The sequence below is a fragment of the Jaculus jaculus genome, chromosome 1, assembly GCF_020740685.1.
Source record: "Jaculus jaculus isolate mJacJac1 chromosome 1, mJacJac1.mat.Y.cur, whole genome shotgun sequence".
NCBI classification, from domain to species: Eukaryota; Metazoa; Chordata; class Mammalia; order Rodentia; family Dipodidae; genus Jaculus; species Jaculus jaculus.
In genome coordinates this window covers 59,174,738-59,196,360 of record NC_059102.1, presented here as the reverse complement: position 1 = coordinate 59,196,360, position 21,623 = coordinate 59,174,738, and the positions used below count along the sequence as shown (strand labels likewise).

Here is a 21,623-nt window from a genome sequence, read left to right as displayed (position 1 = left end):
AATCATAGAAGAAAACTCCCCAAATAGGGAAAGAGGTGCCAATGCAGATACAGGAAGCCTTTAGAACCCTAGCCAGACAAAACCTGCAATGAACCTCTCCTCACCATATTATAATCAAACTACCAAACACACAAACCAAAGAAAAAATATTGAAAGCAGATAGAGAGAAAAACCAAGTTACCTACAAAGGCAAACCCATCAGGATTACAGCAGATTATTCAACACAAACTTTAAAAGCCAAAAGGGCTTGGAGTGATGTATTCCAAGTTCTGAAAGATAACAACTGTCAACCAAGGTTACTTTATCCTGCAAAGCTATCCACTCAAATAGATGGAGAAATAAGGACATTCCATGACAAAAGCAGGTTAAAGGAGTATTTGAAGACAAAACCAGCTCTACAGAAAATACCTGATAGAATCCTCCATGCTAAAGAAAAGGAAAAGCACACATATAAGGCACCTGGAAAAAACAAGCCATACTCAAATACTAGTTAACACAAGAAAGCAAAGGTAGAATCGGAACCACAAAAAAAAAAAAAAAGGCAAACATAAATGCACACCTTTCAATAATATCTCTTAATATCAACGGCCTCAATGCCCCAACCAAAACACATAGGTTTGCAGACTGGGTTAAGAAGCAGGATCTTACAATTTGTTGTCCCTGAGACAGACAGAGAATGGGCAGGCCAAGGCCTCCAGCCACTACAAACGAACTCCAGACACATGCACCCCCTTGTGCATCTGGCTAATGTGGGTCCTGGGGAATCGAGCCTGGAACCGGGGTCCTTAGGCTTCACAGGCAAGCGCTTAACCACTAAGCCATCTGTCCAGCCTGAGAATCACTTTTTAAGGACCCAATTTCTAAGTTTCAAAATGAACTCTCCCATATGTGCTGCATTTAAGAAAACCCAGCAGGGCTAGGGAGATGGCTTAGCAGTTAAGGCCTTGCCTGTGAAGCCTAAGGACTCATGTTCAACTCTCCAGGTCCCATGTAAGGCAGACACACAAGATGATGCAAGCATGCAAGGCTGCACATGCACATAAGGTGGCATACATGTCTGGAGTTTGATTGCACTGGCTGGAGGCCCTGACACACCAATTCTCTAGCCTATAATCTTTGACAAGCATGAGTGATTCCTCAATCCATCAATCTATCAAGTTCCCCAACCAATAGGAAACATCAAATTTCCTGGGTGATATTTTCAAGGCCTTAATTCTTTTTTTATAAGTAATTATTATTTACTTGAGAGAAAAGGAGAGAATAGTCATACCAGGGCCTCTAGCTACCTCAAACAAACTCCAGATGCTTGTGCCACCTTATGCTACTGATTTATGTGGGTTCTAGGGAATCAAACCTGGGTCCTTGGGCTTTGCAAGAAAACGCTTTAACTGTTTATCCAACTCTCCATCTCAAGGCCTTAATTCTTTTTCTTTATCTTTATCTTTTTTATTTTATTTTACTTGGTTTTCTGAGGTAGGATCTCAGTCTAACCCAGGCTGACCTGAAATTCACTATGCAGTCTCAGGGTAGCATTGAATTCTTGGCAATCCTCCTACCTCTGCCTCCCAGGTTCTGGGATTAAAGGTGTGTACCATCATACCCATATTCAAGACCTTAATTCTTAAGGCTTGTCATAAAATAATACTCTTCTCACTCCACCCTTTTAGATGCCAGTATATCCTGGACTCTCTCATGAAGATCCCTTTACATTATAAATGCTTTTGGCCAGGTCTTTTCAGTTTCAATCATTTTTTAAATTTTTCTGTTTATTTTATTTATTTCAGAGCAGCAGACAGAGAAAGAAGCAGAGAGACAGACAGAATGGGCTCGCCAGGGCCTCCAGCCACTGCAAATGAACTCCAGATGCATGAGCCACCTTGTGCATCTGGCTTATGTGGGTAATGGGGAGTCAAGCCTTGAGCCAGGGTCCTTAGGCTTCACAAGCAAGCACTTAACCACTAAGCCATATCTCCAGCCCCCTTAACCATTTGTACATTTTTTTTTATGTTTCTTAGTGAGGCCAGAAGTTCAAAGTTTGTTATTGTCCAATGCTTTGTGCTTTCTACATGAATGGTTTGACACCTTGTTTTGGAATAAAGACGCAGATATTTAGATCTGTAGCCATTAATAAAGAAATGTCTTATTTAAGACTGTGTTGCCCAGCACTCCTACCAGGAGTAGTGGTTTAGCACTTTTGCCAAAAACTCATAATCATCTTACACAGATAATACCAAGACTTTACTATAAGTCCTTCTCTGAAAAAATAATTTTTAAAATTCTTATTTCTCTGCAGTCCTGTTGCCCTTGGAGATAATGCCCCTGCTTTCACATCTAGATTAACTCAGAAGTGCCACACACATTCTAAAAGATCCCAGAAAGATGCTCACAAAAACAACCAGCATTATTTTTAACAAACAAGACTTTTAGGGTGCAATGATAAGACTAATTCACTTTCTTCACTTCTTATTCAAGCAAGCTTGTATACATTGGTATTCTCTTGTCCCCAGAAGCAATAAATCTTATATGAATCCTCTAGGATTTTTTTTTCTCTCACTATTTAGAGCCCTGAGAAAACCATTGTCATAAAATAGTCTTGGTAAAATAATTAATAGTAGACAAATAATCACAAAAGACCTTTTATTGTTCAATTGTCTAGGAGGAAATAGTAGAACAAGTGGAAAAATAGAAGACCCATCAATCTTACATTCCCCCAAACTCCCCTCTGCAGACTTTCCTCAGAGCTAGCTACAGGTTGGAAGCAGAGAAAAGTGGGGCTTTACATGAAACTCATCATTTTAAGGAGATATTGTATAAATGGAATGCAACTTTAATGATTTGAAGGTGAACATAAAATTCATGGCACCTGTACATGTTTTTATCCAAGTATAGAGATAGGGCTAATTCCACTAAGCAGTGTAAATAGGAAAAACAGGAAAATTCCATTGCTGAGTGTGCATGCCACACATCTGCTGCTGATTGCACCATGCAACTAATGAAGAAATGGAGCACCAAAGAAGAGTTATGCAATCCAAATGTACCTTGTTTGCTGCCCCCAAACCTTAAAAATTGCAGAGAAAAATATTTGCTAGGATAAAAACACCACCAATGTTGCAAAAAACCAAGAAGAGTACCTTCGATGGACCAAAATGTATGTGGTAGTCTTGAAACAGAAAAAGCAGGTGTAATTGTGCTAGTACTGAAAAGGACCTGAAGTAATTCCAAGAGAAGATGATCAAACCAGTGGTATCAGGTCTAGAAGACATGGAGACAAGAAACAAGAGGCAACCTTGCCTCAGACTCCACTGTCTCCAACATCCTCATTGTTTTCATTTGTATTTATTTATTTATTTGTTTGTTTGTTTTTTAGCAGATTATTCTTTTTTACTACCTCTCCCCGCTCCCATTTCCTTGGGTCCCTCCTCAGTGGGTTATTTATCTTTGTGTGTATATGTAAGGCAGGGGCGTGCATGCCATGACACTTGTGTAGAAGTCAGAGACAACCTCCTCTGGTGTTTGTAATTGCCTGCCACCTTGTTTTAGGCAGGGTCTCTCGTTCACTGCTTGAGATGGAAAAGCAAGCTGCTCTGTGAGCTTCTGGGCACTTTCTTTTTCCTATTTCTTCCTCCGCACTCGCTACTATGTATGGCTTTTACATGGATTCTGGGGAGTCTGAACCCAGACTCTCACGTGGCAAGCACTTTACCCACTCAGCCATCTCCACAACCCCCAAATATCTTCCTTTTCTAGTAGGCACTTAAGTGTCTACAGCCACACCACTCTGAACGCGCCTGAGCTCATCTAGTAGGACTTAAAATTATCCCATGTGCAAGTTCTGATCCATAGTCTTCTTTGTGTTACTTAAACATGAACACAAGAAGCATCTGCAAGAGCAGACTAGTCAAATTACTGTTCTATTTCAAAGAAATGCATATGAACCAATTAAGTAAATTATAATCTAATTTTTGAGATGTGGTATAATGGCATCTTTTATTTCCCCTTAGGCTCACTAATTCTGAATGCCACAGTTTATCTAACACAGCTCGTATTTAGGATTATTAGTTTTATTTGTCTTGATTTTTAGTTGACAAATACTAATTATATGTATTTATAGGGTATGATGTGATGTATATGTATACATTGTACCATGGTCCAATCAGGATCACCAAATGTTTATCATTTCTTATAGTGAAAACATTTAAAAGCTTCTCTTAGCTATTCTTAAATGCTCATTAACTGCAGCCACGGCGCTGTGTAGCAGAACGCTAGATTCCTACCTCTGTGATAGTTAGCCAACTTCTCCTATTTTCTTTTATTCCTCAGTGCTTCAGTCTGTGGTAACAACTGTTTTATTCTCCAAGTTCAATTTATTTTGCTCCATGTTTAAGCAAGATCATAAGTTAAGGGCTGGGAAGGTGGCTCAGTGGTTAGGAACACTTGCCACACAAGCACTGGGGCGTGAGAGGGGCTGACTCCCTGTGCTCTGTGCACCAGCACCCATACAAACAGCTGCTATTGTTATGCACACCTGTAACCCCAGTCCTGTAGAGAGTGGAGACTGAATAATCACTGGAGCTCACTGGTCAACCTGTCTGATCAACAGCAGCAGCTCTGGGTTCAGTTAGATTCCATCTCAAGAAAACAATGTTGAAGACTATTAGAGGAGGGCACTGAACACTCTCCCTTGTCCTCCTCATGATTGTGCGTTTGCAAATACATGTGACTACAACACACACCACACATAGAGAGAGAGAGAGAGAGAGAAAGGAAATAAGTGCAAGGAATCCTGAGAAGTAGTCTTTGTTGAGCATCTCAGTCACACATTCCAGGTGGTCCCTATCCCTGACTGGTAGTGTTATTAGGATTAGAGGCTTCACAAATTGGAGAAGCAGTGACAGTAGTCTTCTGGAAGACTTTATTTTGTGTGGAATTTACTCTTATCTTGTTACATAGCACTTGAATAAAATCCATGTAAAACACCACAATACTGTAATTGCCATTACTCATAACCACTTAGACTAATAGATTAATCAAGGAAACTCCAATGTCTTGAATGACTGTTCCCTTATCAATCAAGCTTCCCTGTGGCCCACTTGGCCTCCTAAAACTTTAGAAACTCTCCAACTAGTAAACTTATTATCCCACCAACATAACCTGAGCAGTGTTTCCAGATTCTGCCTAGAGATTGTTCCCTTAAGACGGAGCTCAAAGTCTCAAAGGAAGGCTTCCCTGAATTCCCCCAATCCCTATTAGTTGGGTGCCTCTGTAGCTTTTTGATCTTTTTATCATTCGTCCCATACCACTTCCCATTGTGGATTTGTTCCCTTTTTCTTTATGAACCTAGAAGTGCCTTACACATGAGAACCTTGATGGGAATTATATTTCTCCCTCTAGCATGATGCCTGGAAAAGGAATAAAACTTCAGAATACATTTGTAGAATCCAGTCCTTCCTTCCTCCCCTCTATTCATAGCTTCTTCCTTCCTTCCTTCCACAAATACTTATTGAGAGCCTACTATGACTCAGATATTATTTTAGTAGTTGGGGATACCAGGGAAGAAAACAAAAGGAAGTCCCAACTTTTACAGAGCTTGTGTGCTACTAGAGGGAGACAGACAGCAACCGAGTCTGAAACATGTCCTCTGATTTAAGTGACAGGAAGAAAACTACCATCAGAAAAGAGACTGAGAATGTATAACAATAACATACAAATGTACAATAGGCTTGGTGAATAAGTGGGGCTTCTACCCAGACACAATCCAAAGACAAGTCTATACATCTATTACTGCCTTCCCTTAGACATTTGAAAGGGGTAGTACTCTCTCAAGTTTTTCTGGTTGCTGTCATATAATATGCAAGCCATCTGGCTATTTTTGTCCTCAGAAGAATCTTACTAGGATAGATAAAATGTTCAGTCCCATGCAGCAATTAGATGTCAAATTATATTTAAAGAATCTCCTTTTGGTGGGTGGGGGAGAAATGTGTGTGTATGTATGTGGTGTGTGCGTGTGTGCACATGAGTGAGTGGGCACACGTGTGGGGAAAAGATGACATGGAGCCATTTCAGAGCCTTTCCTCATGTAGGATGGGTGGAAGATGACTTGGATTTGCAGGGATTAAAACAGGACAACTAAATATAGCCACAGTCGTCCTATATGATGAGATGTAGTATCAAGTCTTCCCAAAAAGGACCTCAAAGCTACAAGAGGTGGCCAGAGTTCAATGGCAGGTGTTTTCCTCCATCACTCTCTACCTTATTTTTTAAACTATTAAATAGAAATTTTGTATGGACAAATCATGTGTTGATACCATTGCCCTCCTCCCTGTCACCATTCCACTGAGAGCCCTGCTCAACGGGGTGGCTGGTATTCACCATGGGGTTGTAGGATATGAGTTGTGAGAGCAGCAGTCAGTCATTATGGGGGGAATGGGCAATGCCTCTGGACACTAACACCCTGTGGCTCTTATAATCTATCCAGCCCCTCTTCTGTAAAATACCCTGAGCCATGGTGAGTGTGTTTTAAGTCAACTTTAGTGTTGAGCTCTCAGCAGCTTCTGGATTTCTGCCTTGATACATTTTGAATGTTCTCAGTGTCTTATCATCATCACACTGGCAGATCTACCTTGTTTTTTGAGACAGAGTCTCTCATTGGACCCAGAGCTCATTGATTTGGCTATATAGGCTAGCCAGCAAGCCATGGGGATCCTCCTGTCTCCTTTCTCATGTTGGGATTTCAGACACATGTCATCATATCCAGATTTTATATGGGTTCTAGAGATCCAAACTCAGGTCTCAATGATTGTGTGGCAAGTACTTAACCAACTGAGTCTTCGTCCCATCCCACATCTCTTTCCATTACATGAGGCTTGTTTCGTCCTGGTCTGCAACAGTGGGTACAGTGGCCATGGTTGGCTTCTTAGCTGTTATTCTTGGAATTCTTCTCTACACTCTATGCCCTGCCACCTCCAAACTGGGGGAGGGAGGTGACAGAAGGTTGTGGCAGTATGAGGATAGAGTAGATGTGAGAAAGGCAGAATGTAGCCTTGCTCTGATTTCCTCTAGTCATATCTAGGTTTGACCTTTTCTTTATAGATTAAAAGCTAATCTTCTGGTAGTTTTGGGATTCCCTCTGGGAAGACACAAAGGTATATCTTATGATATGTGACTTTAGCTAAATTTAAATGTCCTGCTTCCATATCTGGAAATCCAGCTGGTCGTTCCCCCATCTTACATGGGGTAGGATCTTAAGTGGCTTTCTCTTCTTTCTAATGGCTTACAGCTGACATGTAAGATATCCTTCATGGATCCAAAATCAAAGTACAAGATGCCCCAAGTACACATTTGCTCCACCTCTAACAGACATGTGACTGCACTCCAGTTCTGCTTCTTTAGAAGATGACCCCTGCACCAGGCACCCAAGGAGACTTGCAGATAAGACATAGAGCATAGCCTTTCTAAAACACCAACTCCTCTTTGTGCTTGGATTTCAATCCTCTTAAAGTGTCATTTATGTGAGTGAGGGCCTAATGGCATCTTCTTATACGAGAATCTTCATGTTTCTTTTTGTCTTGTGAAACTATTTGTTGTTTTTGTTGTTGTTGGCCTTTTGGAGCCAAAATGTAGACACAGTCCCACTTTAATACTGTTACAAATAAATCACAGTCACAATAGTACTTGTTGCAGAATTTAAGTGAAAGGAAACTTTTGGAAGTTCAACAAAAATACTAGGAGATAAAAGAAGCAGCACTCTTGCAAAAAAAAAAAAAAAAGCAAAAACCCAAACACTGCTAAGAAGGCATTTGGGAGGAGAAACCGATGGAAAGGGCTAGCAAGTGTATGTGTAGATATTACTCAAGGGAAGAGGATCAAAACTACAGCTAAGATGCAGGAAATCAAAGTCCCAACACATGTACAGTTAAGATATCAGTATCCTAGACAGACCAGTATAGCTGGGGTGGGGGGCAGGTTAATGACTTAGTGGACTAATTGTGGGACAGTTTGGCCCTCTAAGGGAAAGTTTGGCAAAGTATTCCAAATTATTACAGCTGTCAAAAGCTCTTAGACTTTACTGCTAACGTTTATATACTCTCTGACCACTTGACTTTGAGCAATGATTAAGCTTCATTTGGCTTCGTTTCTTTATCTATACAATCAATGCAGGTCACATATGGCATCTGCCTGAGAAGTTTCCCAGAAGACATGCGATGAGGCACCTTACGTGTAACTGTCTTGTTGAACTGATCTACATCAATAGGATTCAACCACAAAGCTAACTAAGCTGCTCCTTCTATCCCATGTGAACATTGTGTTCTCACCTTCTGCTTGATAAAAGCCATAGGCCTGTCCCATAGCTTTTCTGGAACCTTCAAATTTCCAGAGCTATCTCATTGTACTTATGAAAGTTCCCAATACAGTGGTATAATCAGCACTTCTAAGTGTCTTACAGGCATGCATCGTCTTTCCAGCTCAGGGCTGCTGTAGGCCTGGGAGCCTGCCCTGGGGCTTTGCTCTGTTGCTGCTTTCCTCAGTTGCCTTTCTCTTGTACACTGGATGTCTGCCAGGTCTGGCTGATGGAGAGAGATCAGGTAAAAAGGCACAGTGTTTGGTGACCCTTACTCTCTTGTCTTGTCCCAGCACCCTGGGCTTGGAGGACATTCAAATTGTAACTCCTTTTCCAAGGGCACTTCGGGGATTGTTTTCAGGGATTCTCTTATTGAGGACCTCCAACTGCAGCTTGCTGAAAGCAGACAGCTTCCCTCCTCCCAGGAAACAGAATAACAGGAGCTCCTTTGAAAGTGTCCTTCATTTTCCTGTAGGAAAACCACTCATTTTTCCTAACTTCATTTTACTGCTCTGCCCCATCAATGGCTATTCACACTTAACTTCTGAAGCAAGTACCTTACAAACCTGGGCTCTGCTTCTTACAAAGGCCAGGAACACACATTAATCTCTGAGTAGTTCCCTTGAAATTCCTCTCAACTAAAGAAGGAAGGGACCAGCAATCCTCAAACAAACAAAACCTCTTGCAACTTTTCAGGATATTCTCTAAGAATATGACTGTTGGCACAAATTGAAACTAGAGTCTTCTAGAAGGTTCTGCCTTGGTAGTCCAGCATCTTGTGTTAGGATGTGTATTTCCAACAATCAAGAAAATTCCTAGCTTGGCATGGTAGAGCATTTGGGAGACGGAAGCAGGAAAATCAGCGGTTAAATGTTAACCTCAGCTACATAAGAAGCTTGAGGCCAGCCTGGGATACCTGAAATCTTTGCTTAATGAGAAGGTTCTAGACTTCAGGCATCTACCAAAAGTCTGAAACAACAGCAGAGAAAGAGACTCATCAGTCTATCCCACAAGAGCTAGGAGGACTTGTTCCCGTATTTGCTTCACTCAGAACCCTTGGGACCTTGGGTGAGCCATGTAAAATCTGAGAATCTAGGTTTAGAATCAAAATAATAACATCTGTTTTTGAAACCTTTATAGTTTGTTGTAAAAACAAACCCATGGAGCCAGGTGTGGTGGCGCACGCCTTTAAGAATCCACACACTCGGGAGGCAGAGGTAGGAGGATTGCCATGAGTTCAAGGCCACCCTGAGATGACAGAGTTACTTCCAGATCAGCCTGGACCAGAGTGAGACCCTACCTCGAAAAACCAAAAAAATAAAAATAAAAATAAAACCATGATGGATGGATCAGCACTAAATACTTTAAGCCTGGAAAAGGACAGAGTTTCCATGGCCATAAACAAAAAGGTATAGAAATGGAAAACACTGTTCTATTTGTATAACTTGCTAAATCTAAGTCTTGATTATAATGATGCAGATAATGAAGGGTAATCAATGTTTGTTATCCCTACACCTCAATTGCATTTCATCTTTTCTTCTCTCATAACCCAGAAGCTATTTGAGAAGCTTGTTCTTAATGGAAAAACACCTTGAGTACATGCCTGGAAATGTTCATTTTACTCTAGTTACAAGCCTATGCTCAAGAAAGAATGGGTTTGGGAGTACATGACAGTACTTAGCTCTGACTGAGCTAGTCATCAGACTTCAGAGCACCATCCATGTGCTGGCTAATGGCCAACAAGACAGTGTGGTGCAAGGGGCAAAATAGAAATCTCAGCTTTGGGCTGTAAGGAAGGACATAACCCTGAGCATAGAGATGCCAAGAGAATCTGTGCATGTGTAGATGCAAGAGAGAGAGAGAGAGAAACAGAGAGAGAGAGAACAGAGAGAAGTGTTTCACCTTATTTAGCACTATACTGACTCCAGAAAGTTTCCTCAGTCCCCATTACAGCAGCTGTAACTTTTTACTAAATCTCTGTTTCCATCTAGATGGTTCTCTGCCCATTGCAACTAAAAGAAAGGCAAGAAACAAAATTGCTATGCTAAGTTAATTCATCATCCCTATTACCTTGGAGAACAGAAAAATATTCTAGAACAATTTCCAATGTACAGTTATGGATCATCTTAGGCTTGTTTTATTTCAAAAGATAGTTTGAAAGTACCTTAGCCTTTGAAGGTAGAAAATGATACAAGTCCAGTTTTCTTATCACATTCATATTTATCCTTGTCAGATATTTGAGGCTATCTTCTAAGGCTAAAAATGAATTTCATCTAACCCCAAAGCTGCTGGCATTGTGAGGCACAGTTTGGGAGATTTTAGAAATAGAGCTCCCACCTCATGTTGCTGGATAGATCGTCAAACTGACAAGAAATAAACCACTCAGCACAATTCAAACAAGATTTATATAATGTATATTCTTTTTGTAACTGGGTCATGCAAATGTTATCAAAATGTGAAGAGCATATTTTAACTTTTTGCAACTCTTACCTTGAGAAAAGCACAAATGACTTTAAATCAAAGACCTAGACTCCGACTTTCACTTTTCCATTCCCTAGCTATGTGACCTTGAATAAGTTGCTCAATGATTAGAAGTCTCTTTTCCTGCCTGCATTAAACAGAGATGTTAACACCTTCTTCACAGGGTTACTCTGTAAGGTAAAGGAGGAATCTAGAAGCGTGCCACCACTGCAGCACCACAGGTCTAGTGCCAGTTACACGAACCCTTGCCATGTGCCATTAGTCCGGCTTTGGTGTTGTAAATCTTCTAAAAGCCCATGTGTTAAAGGCACGGTCCCCAAAGTTGTAACATTTGCAAATACCAGGGACATTTAAGAAGTAGAATGTGGGCTTGAGAGATTGATTAGTGGTTAAGGTGCTTTCCTGTGAAGCTGAAGGACCCACATTCAACTCTTCAGACCCCATGTAAGCCAGACACACAAGGTGACACATACTCAAGGTTGTGCATGCACACAAGAGCACACATCTGGAGTTTGTAGTGGCTGGAGGCCCTGGTGCACCAATTCTCTCTCATAAAGGCATGTGCTACCATGCCCAGTCAAAAGGAGGAGGAGGAGGAGAAGGAGGAGCAGCAGCAGCAGCAGAATGTATTGGGAATGGCCCCAGTCTCTCAGTGTCTCTCTGCTTCCTGGCTTAAAGTGTGACCATGTACCCTGACTTGTCCTCTCAACTTGATGTACCACTTCTCACCAGACCAGTGTGAGTGAGACCAGATTTTGAACATGAACCTCCAGAATATAAACCTCTTTTTGTTTCACATGTAGTCCATGTCAAGTATTTTGCTATAATGACACGATGTGAGATAATACAGCTAGACACCATGTTAAGTATTTTATTATTTAATTTTGACAATAACCTTTAAAAGTAGGTGCACTTGACAGGTAAATTTGCTAAGCACACAGTAACCAAATCACCTGTCAAAGTAATCAACCTAGCTAATGAGTGATGGTGCTCAAAAAAAAAAAAAATACTCTTGTCCTCACTTTTCATGTTTCACTGTGACAAGGTACAGTAGTTTGGCTGCAAATGTATGTCCCCCATAGAATCAGGTATTTTTGATTAAGTTTCCCATTAAATCCCTGCTTGGCAGGGCTTGTCACTGGGGGGTGGATTATGCTTACTGGCTGTGTGTTTTTCTCTCTCTGCTGGTTATGCACCCTAGAGTGAGCCAGCTTCATCCAGCATCATGAAGGTTCCCCTGGAATATGTAAGCCTGAAATAAATAAACCCTTTCTTCCCATAGCAGCTTCTGGTCGGATGTTTGTCTCAGCGATGTTTGCCACCTAAGGGTTCCCAGCATAAACTGAGAAACTAACAGCAACTACTTACCAAAGGTTCTTCAGTTCCCAGTCGCCGATAAGTAGAGTAACACAGCTTTTTCACTTCCTCAGGACCCTCTACGTCATAATCTTTAGGGTAAGCTTCTCTGTCATAGTGCCTTAAGAAAATAATTGAGTCCTCTGGATTAAATCATTTTGATCTTGCATTGCATTTAATTTTTTAACTATCCAATGAAAATTTGCTATATTCATATCATTATCTTAATTATAAGCTTATCACATATAATGACAAACAATATATTTTCCAACTTTTCAAGGAATGCTGAGGCTACTTCCTAAAAGCAACTTAGCACATTTGATAAAATTAAGAATATTATAAAAGCACTACTTTTCCAACATGATAATTATTCAGTAACTTCAGTGAACTGGATCTTATTTAATAATGTAGTTTAGTTACTGACAGTAAATTCTAAAACAAGGCATGGTAATAGCTTTAAAAGGCAACTTGCCACTTTGGAAACTCATTCTACCGTGAATTTTAATTATACTGTTTTCAAAGTGAGATGGCTCTTATTAATAACCTTTGCTCCCTGCTTGCAAATAGCACTGAGGGAAGCTGAATGCCATAGGATAAAAAAACTCCAGAACAAATAAACAAAAACCCCACTTTGCAAAAACATGTGAGGAAGAGGAAAAACCATTCCAATCATATTGAATAAATAGAAGGGATTTGGAGACAAGGAGTGAAAAGTATTGTGGCTGGCAAAGGAAGCCATTGTTTTCATAAAAGCTTGCTTGGGTGAAATAAAGGAAGCTGAGACCAAGCATCCCTCAGAAAGAATACCAGGTCAGGATCATGTAAGGGACACTCAAGAATTCATCCGTTGGTTTCCTCAGCTAAAACTTTTAAGGACCCACACAGGTGTGGTTTTGCCCCTCTGAAGCTCAGATTGGGATTTGATTTCTACAGCATTGTTGGGAGATTAGGTGTTGAAACAGCACTAATGCCTTTCTTCCCATCCTGGGTCGGTTCTGGCATTAGTGAGTTCTCAGCCTTGTGCTTGACCACTTCTGCACTTGCCTGAAACTTCTCTACATTGTCACCATGTTATCATGCAGCCCAGGACCCTCACCCAGTGCAATGACCTGAGTGTAAAATTCCAGCCTCCCCAGCATGAACTCTGCAATTTTTTTTTCTTTATAAATTACCTAGTTTGGATGTGAAATATCGTTCATATACACATGTGTTTGGACAGTTGGTCCAAAAACGTAAAGGAGGAAGTGAGTCAGTGGGGATGGACATTAAGATCTGATTGCCAGGCTACACTTTCTGTCTGCTCTATGCTTCCAGGACTGAGGATACAATGTGGCCAGCTGCCTCAAACTCCTGTCTCTGTTCCTTCCTTGCTATGATGGACTGCATCCCCTCAAATTTTAAAGCAAAATAAAGCCTTTTCCCCTTAAACTGTTTCCTGTTAGGTATTTGGTCACAATAACAAGGATATACCCAGTCTCTGATATCTTGTTCTAGCAACACACACATCACAGGCATTCTTCTACATGCAGAGATGAAGGAGCAAGCCTGATGGAAAACTTACCTTCAGCAGCTCCCAGCCTGGCCAGAGACACAGACAATTAAATTCAAAAAATCTACAATGTGGTGAGTGCAGGTATAGGGTTAGGCAGGCAAAACAGTAACTCCTAACTTGGCTGAGGCACCTGGTATCTAGATTCTGAGGCCCTCTACCACATCCACATTGAGTGCAGTCCTGGCTCCTCACTGGTGCACAGCACTGAGGGACTCCAAAGTGGATCATCAGGTAGAACACATAATGTGAGCCTTCTCTCCTCACAACATCACAGCATAAAACCACACACACAAAATAAAACATGCTTCCTGGTAACCTAATAGCATTTTATAAGAGCCTATCAGGAAGCTGTCACTTGTGACCATAGGGAGAGAAATATTGAAAACCATGAAGAGTCAGAAGAGGTGGAATGAACAGGGATATAGATCTGAGTCATTCCTCAGCCAGGCCCAGCTGGCTAGCCATGGACAAGTCACTTAAACTTTTCTGTGCTTCCATTTGCACAGATATAAAACAATTATAAAATAATAACAATGCTTTTTAAGAAGAAAGATCCTTCATATGTCATAAAGCAACAGAGAAATATCTCTCTAGTAAACACTAATCTGGCTCCAGAACACAGTTCCCTTCGAAGCTCTTATTTGATGTGATAGCAAAACTTTAATTTGGTCAATTTCTTCCAGCTATGAAGGGGTTTAGGTGGTACCATAACACCAAGAGTCCATCTTTGTTATCATTATTCATCCATGCCTGCATCTGCAGAAGCATCCTCATTCCCCCGTGGTCTCCCATTATGGGTCCTTCATGATGCTGCTACTGATTCATTTTTGAATTTGATAGGAATTTATCAGCAGTTAGCTCAAAGCTAAAGACACTTAAATATAGGTAGCCTATACTTTTGAATGAAGGAAGAGCTGTGTTGTCCAGATCAGGAGAGCAGGTAAATACAGAAATCCTTCCTGAGAAGACCTACAGTGCTTCCTACCCATAGTGCCAGAAATTTCCTTTGGAAATAGGCTTGCCTTTTTCACTCTTATTCCACCAATATAGTATTTGAAGTCTTAGCTAGAGTGATAAAACAATATAAGTCAATAAAAGGGATACAAATAGGAAAGGAAGAAATCATAGTTTCCTTACTCACATATATGAGTCTATATATAAGAAGCCCTTAAGTCTTCACCAGAAATATTTTAGATCTGATAAAAAATTTCAGCAAAGTAGTACTATAAAAAATTAATGTACAAAAATCAGTAGTCTTGCTATATGCCAATAATAAACATGCTGAGGAAGAAATCAGAGAAATAATCCCATTCACAATTTCCTGAAAAAAATACCTTGGAATAAACCTAAAGTGAAATAACTACACAGTGAAAGCTTTACAACACTGAAGAAAGAAATTAAAAAAAACATTAGAAGATGGAAAGAAACCACCCTCAAATTCTCATGTATTTGAAAAATGAATATAGTGAAGATGGCTATTCTACTAAAAGTAACCTATAAATTCAATAGAGTCCACATCAAAATTCCAATTCTACTATTCACAGAAATAGAAAAATATCTTAAAACTTATATGGACGCACAAAACAACCAAGACAGCCAATTTACTCCTGAGCAAAAAGAATAATGCTGGAGGTATCACAAAACTGACTTCAAATCTCCTAAACACCTTTGCATACCCCCTTTAGCCCAAACTGCTCTCACACTTGGTTGGAGAATGTTTTACTTTTCAAATGGTAGCAAAAATGGAGGAGAGCCTAGATCCATCCTTAAGACAAGAAGATGGCTGACTGCCCTCCGTGAAACTTTCCACCTCTACCACTTCTACCACAGCCCAGAAGAAACTGCAGAGGAAGCGACATCATCAATACTGCTCTTATTGCTAGCCTGACAATCAGCCCCAGGATGATGGTGACAGATGCTTAGAATAATCAAACCTACGCACACAGAAATTCAGAGGCTAGAAAGAACTCAACACTAAAACAGGCCTCCCATGGCTCAGGAAACTTTGCAGAAGAGGGGCAGAAAGACTGTAAGAGCCACAGAGTAGGTAGGAATATGCTGAAACATGGTTCCCACTACCCCTCAGGGAATATCTAAGCCCTTCATGACCTCACAGAACCCCACTGAGGTGGGCCCTCATGGTAACTGGAATTGGGGTGATGGAATAATAGTTTATAACCTGTTATAATATATATATATAATAAATTTTAAAAAATGAAAATTATAGGCTTGCTTCTGCTAAGAACCTTGTGCTACTAGGCTAAATGCTATGCTTGTTTGTTTTTTTAATAAGGCATCCTGAGACATATTTAATTACTAATAGGTAAAACTTGTCTTCTTTACTGTTGTGTGAGAGAAACAACAGTATGACAAATGTTAAAGCTTGTGGGAGGCTATTGTTTTGAACCAGCTTTCTCCTTGTGCTAAGAGCTCATATAATCCAACTGAACCAGGCAAGTTTTTAAAAATGTAGGAGACCCCAGTCTGTCTGAGTCAATGTGTAATAAGGAATTTCTTCTTCCTAAATCCTGTAAGAAAGTAACTTTTGGAATGGCCAATCCAATTTTTGTTCTGTTTGTGTGTTCTTCAACACTTTTCTGCCTGTAGAGCCAAGTTACTATGCTTGGTTCAATGGCATGCTCACTATTTTCTAAAAAGGGATCTTGCCTATTTGTTGAATTATAAATAAAACCAATTCCAAGCTGAAACTGTAAAAAAAAAAAAAAAATACAACATGGAATGCTGACCCTGTTGTTGGAAATGCTACCTGCAATGACTTAGGGGAGATTAAAGGCTAAGAGCACCGCAAGCAGGTCCCACACTGGACAAGTATGCTACAGATCCAGCTGTAGCCCTGCCTCCAGCTACACACCATCACATGAACCCTCCAGTGCTCCATAGTGTCTGCACCTGGGGCCTGTCCACTGTAGTCCTAAGTCATCTCCTTTCAAAGGCATCTGTTAAATTGCTTTCCGGAGCCCTTCGTGAGTTTGGGGTTTTCACAAGATGTTCGTGACTCTCTATCAAATCTGTTCTGTAAGACCTGGCTCAGGAAACACATATGATCCTCTAAGTGACTTGTAGGATGGAACAAATGATTCCACAGCTGGAGTCCAGACAGGAATCCAGAGGTCCTTTCGGACTGCCCCATGTCAGAGAGACCTAGTTGCCTCTTAGAGAACAGGGTGGGGTTGGACCATAGAGTTCTCCTCACAGGAAATGGGACAGATTACATTAGGGTTTCTATGGTCCTGTGTCTATACCAGGGAAATGAAGTGGCAGTTTGCAGAGAAACCAGTATTTTTATTACTGTGCCACATTTCACATTGTTTTATAATCACACATGAATGCATTCACCTTCTCCGGAGACTAAGAGCTCCTGAGACACAGAGATTAGTTCTTTTCATCTATGTGATCTCAGTGACTAGCATCATCTGACACATTGTAAATGCTCATTAAATCTTCCTGGATTGATTGATTGACTGAATATTTCTACATCTTGTTGCCATCACCTTAATATAAATGCAGCAAACAAAAGCTTTCAAATGTGTCCATAAACCTAAAGACTATCTCGGCTTCATCTGCAAAATCACCCATCAGGAGGGAGTGATCGTGCATATAGACAAGCTGGTGGTTTTGCAACACCAACTTGTCTCCAGAGAAATTATAAATCTACTTGCTGCAAGGGAAAACTCTTCCTAAACATGTGCATCTTACTGATTGGTGAGTGGTTTGAATCTGAGCAGTATCTGACATGAGAGCAATGAAAATCTGAAACAGATTCTAGCTTCTGGTAACTTGACAAGAAACACATTTTTCTTTGCAGATTTCAAAGATGTTAAAAATGTTTAGCTAAGACTCCAGATGGCAGAATATATTAACTTTAAATTTTAGAATTATTAATGTTGTTCGCAGCTATGCTGTCAGCTATTGTATTTTCCAATGTAAATGTAGTGCAAATGAGAAGAGAAAGATGCCTTTCCTACTGGGTTTCATAATCATCTGCTACCTAAGACTTTCAGAGAAAATTACCCTTGAGAGTTGGTTATATCTCTTGACACATTAGAAACTTAAAACCAATAGATGCAAAGACTGTAAAGAGATGTTTGACAATCCTCTTTAAAGAATTCACAGGCAAAATGATTTACATGCCTAGGTAGAGCTGTTTATTGGCTTATACATGAAACTGACAAATGAAGACTTTTAGATATAGGTGCTACATAATGAAGTAAATCTTATATTCTTGGGAGAAGTAGTAACATTTCTTAGTTATGATCAGGGATAACTTTTTAAATTTTATTTTATTTTATTCTATTTATTTGATAGAGAGAAAGAAGTAGAGAGAAAGATAAAGGGAGAGAATGGGCACACCAGGGCCTCCTGCCACCGCAAACAAACTCCAGACACATGCACCCCCTTGTGCATCTGGCTTATGTGGGTCCTGGAGAATCGAACCAGGATCCTTTGGATTTTGAGACAAACACCTTAACCATTAAGCCATCTCTCCAGCCTAGGGATGACTTTTTTTCAGGGCACTTTGGCTATGTATGATTTGCACATCTACACTATGAAACCATAGAGTATGAAGCTTAAACTTTACTCAAGAGCAACCTATCTGATGAAAATAGACATATCAGTTTCTTCACTCAACATATATTGAGTGGAATGTAAATAAGACCTATCACTATTATTAATTTTCTTCATAGAAAACCTTCAAAGACAGTGAGATAGCTTAGCAGATAAAAGCATTGGCCATGCAAGTATGAGGGCCTAAATGGGCCTTCTTTGCCCTGAGTTCAAATCCCTAGTACCAATGTAAATAGTTGGGCATGGCCATACATGCCTCTAACCTCAGTCCTATGGTAGTAGAGACAAAAGGATTGCTGGGACTCACTGGTCAGTCAGCCTGACAGTGACTGTTCAACAGATCTGAGTTCAGCAAGAGAGACTCTGACTCAAGGAAACATGTAGATGAGTGACAGAGGAAGACAGAGGACACTCAATAGTCTCCCTGGCATCTGCATGTACACACATGGGATAGATGCACCTGCAACCACATGTGTATATACCACACATATGCATACATGAAAAACAGGAGTTCCCATAGAAAATATTGGGAGGAAACATAACGAATACAGCAGTCAGAGGCGCTGTCTTTCTCAACAGTTATGGAAATATCTTTCTGATGAATGGTCACACACATGACTTCTAAAACATCTCAACATAGATTAGGCAGGGTGATGCTGTACTCTCCTGGGATGCTTTTACAGGGAGATATGAAGTCCACCAGGAGCAGTGACAACCACCCTGCTCAAACAAGAAAAGGACATCTGTCCCCCTATGTTTAGACAACTGAACTTCAATTATCTTCATATTCTGGAACACATATTACAGTTTCTTTGATCTTCCCCTTCAAAACCATCTTATGTTATGTGGTGGTTTGACTGTATGATATACACTATAATGTCATCAAGGAATAAAATGAAATCAAATATTGGTAAATGTGACAGTATGAATGAAATTTGAAGGCATTATGTATAGAAATAGAAACAGAAAATAGATAAGTGGTTGCTGGGGCTTGGAATTAAGAGTTGGAGGAAATTCGAAGGAAAAAATGTTCTTAAATTGAATATGGTGATGGATGAACAACTGTGCATATAAAAACAGCCAGTGAATTGTGTATTAAAGGGTTAATGTGTATTGGTATGGATTATATCCTAATCTAGTCATTTTAAAATAAAGCAATGGGTCAATGAACTGAATAGACAGTTCTTTAAAGGAGAAATACAAATGGCCAATAAATATTTTTAAAAGCATCCAACATGCTTAGCTATAAGGAAAATACTAATTAAAACTACTTTGAGGCCTAGGAAAATAGATCACTGGGTAAAATGATGGTCTTGCAATCAAAAGGGTCTGAGTTCATCCTAAGCACCTATGCAAACTGCTGGGTGTGGCAGCAATCACCTGTAATCCCAGGCTGGGAGTCAGAGGCAAGTGGATCCCTGAAGCTCTGCTATCTTCCAGACTAATCTAACGGATGAGCTCCAACCCAACGAGAGGCTCTGTCTCAAAAAAGGGTGGACAGCACTCTTGAGAATAATACCCCCGGTTTTTCTCTGGCCTCCACATGTACACACACATGTACACATGCACCTTTGCACACACATGAGCCCACACACACATAAACACTCATACACACACAACCCATATGCAAAAATTACACCTATACATAATGAAAATTTATAAAACTGCCATGAGATTCCATCTCTCCCCAGTTACAACGGCTATCATCAAGAAAACAATGGTAACAAATGCTGGCCAAGATGTGAGAAGAGAGAAATCATTTGTTCACTGTTGGTGGGAGTAAAAACTGGTATGGCCACAATGGAAATTAGCATGAAGGTTTCTCAAATAATAATAATAGAACTACCATATGATCTAACCATTCACCCCTGAGCTTGTACCCAAAGGACTCTATTTCCTGCCCCACAGATACTTGTACATCCACGTTCATGCTGCTCTATTCACAATAGTGAGGTAATTCAATAAGCCTACATGCCCATCAACAGGTGAATGGATAATAAAAACGTGGTACATATTTGACCATAAAGAAAAATGAAACTATGATATTTGAAAGAAATGGATATAACTAGAAAATATTATACTAAATGAGGTAGCTCAGAATCAGAAAGATAAATACTGTGTTTTCTTTCATATACAGATCCTAGACCCTAATTTGTATGTATGTGTAGCTATATGGAAAAGAATGTGATATTAGAAAGAGAACCACAAGAGAAGTAAGAGAGAAGGCATGGGGAGGATGATAGAGCACATGTGACATGAAAGGGAAAGGGAAATACTGGAGGTAGAAAGGTACGAGGTGGGGGAGGGGCAGGAAAGTCAGGGAGGAAAACCAACTAAAAACAATGTATGAAAACACCATAAGGAAACCTGTTACTTTGCATCCTAGTTAAAAAATAAATAAAACTATATAATCCTTAAAATATAAGAAAAGTCATAAAGCCTCAGAGACTTCATTCCGCAACTCTGTATATACATATTTGGATCTCTGGATGACGCGCAGAACATTCTCAGAAAAATAAAAATAAATTAATCATCTGTCAAACATCAAATAGTTATTCCCCAAAACAGATGGAGTTAGAAGGGGAAGACACTTGTGGCTCGAATTTGACATACCTTGTCCAGTTTGTTATAAGAACTTCAGTGGTAGGAGCTGGAATAGTGAGGAAGATCTATCAAGCCACACTCACCACACTGACTTTGACAGGATGTAGTCTTTCCAGATTACTGATATGTACTAGAGTTGTTTAGCATACAAAGAAAACCCCCAATTTAAAAAATCCAAGCAGTCTATAGAGACTAAATGTTTGCAATAGTTATATTTAACACACACACACACACATGCTGTTTGTTGAACTCTGTATGATAGTCATGGTATACTGAACTCAAAGAAATGGCCTGTAGTGGCTTTTTGGTTGCATTAAGGTTTGGCTGTATCTCTGAAAGGTAACTGAGGTCTGGGAATTGCCTTGGTGAGGCTGAAAAAAAATGACTGGCATGATTAGGGCTGTTTCTGTTCTCACCCTTACCGTGGATGGCCACATGAAAACTAGTTAACCTTAGCACACTAGCTCTAGATGCACACAAACCATGCTGTTTCCACCCATCAGGCTGTAGGTTAAGGGATCTAAATAAGGCATTATATAGAAGGGTTCAATATTAAAATGTTATGGTCTCACCTAGAACTAAAAGTCACAATTCTTGCAATCAGTCTATGCATATTTTAAAACGGGGGGGGAAGGGCTGGAGAGATGGCTAAGCCCTTAAGTGCTTGCCTGTGAAGCCTAAGAAGCCTGGTTTGAGGCTCAATTC

At 40.1% G+C, this 21,623-nt stretch overlaps 1 protein-coding gene across 1 annotated transcript in view; it reads right to left on the bottom strand.

Annotated features, from left to right (window-relative positions):
* Cfap95 (cilia and flagella associated protein 95) overlaps nucleotides 1–21,623 on the bottom strand; it is a 96,508-nt gene that overhangs the window by 59,264 nt on the left and 15,621 nt on the right. The window contains exon 2 of the mRNA XM_004653142.2: nucleotides 12,188–12,296. Within this exon, the coding sequence (XP_004653199.2) occupies nucleotides 12,188–12,296 (109 nt within the window). The remainder of the gene's footprint in view (nucleotides 1–12,187; nucleotides 12,297–21,623) is intronic.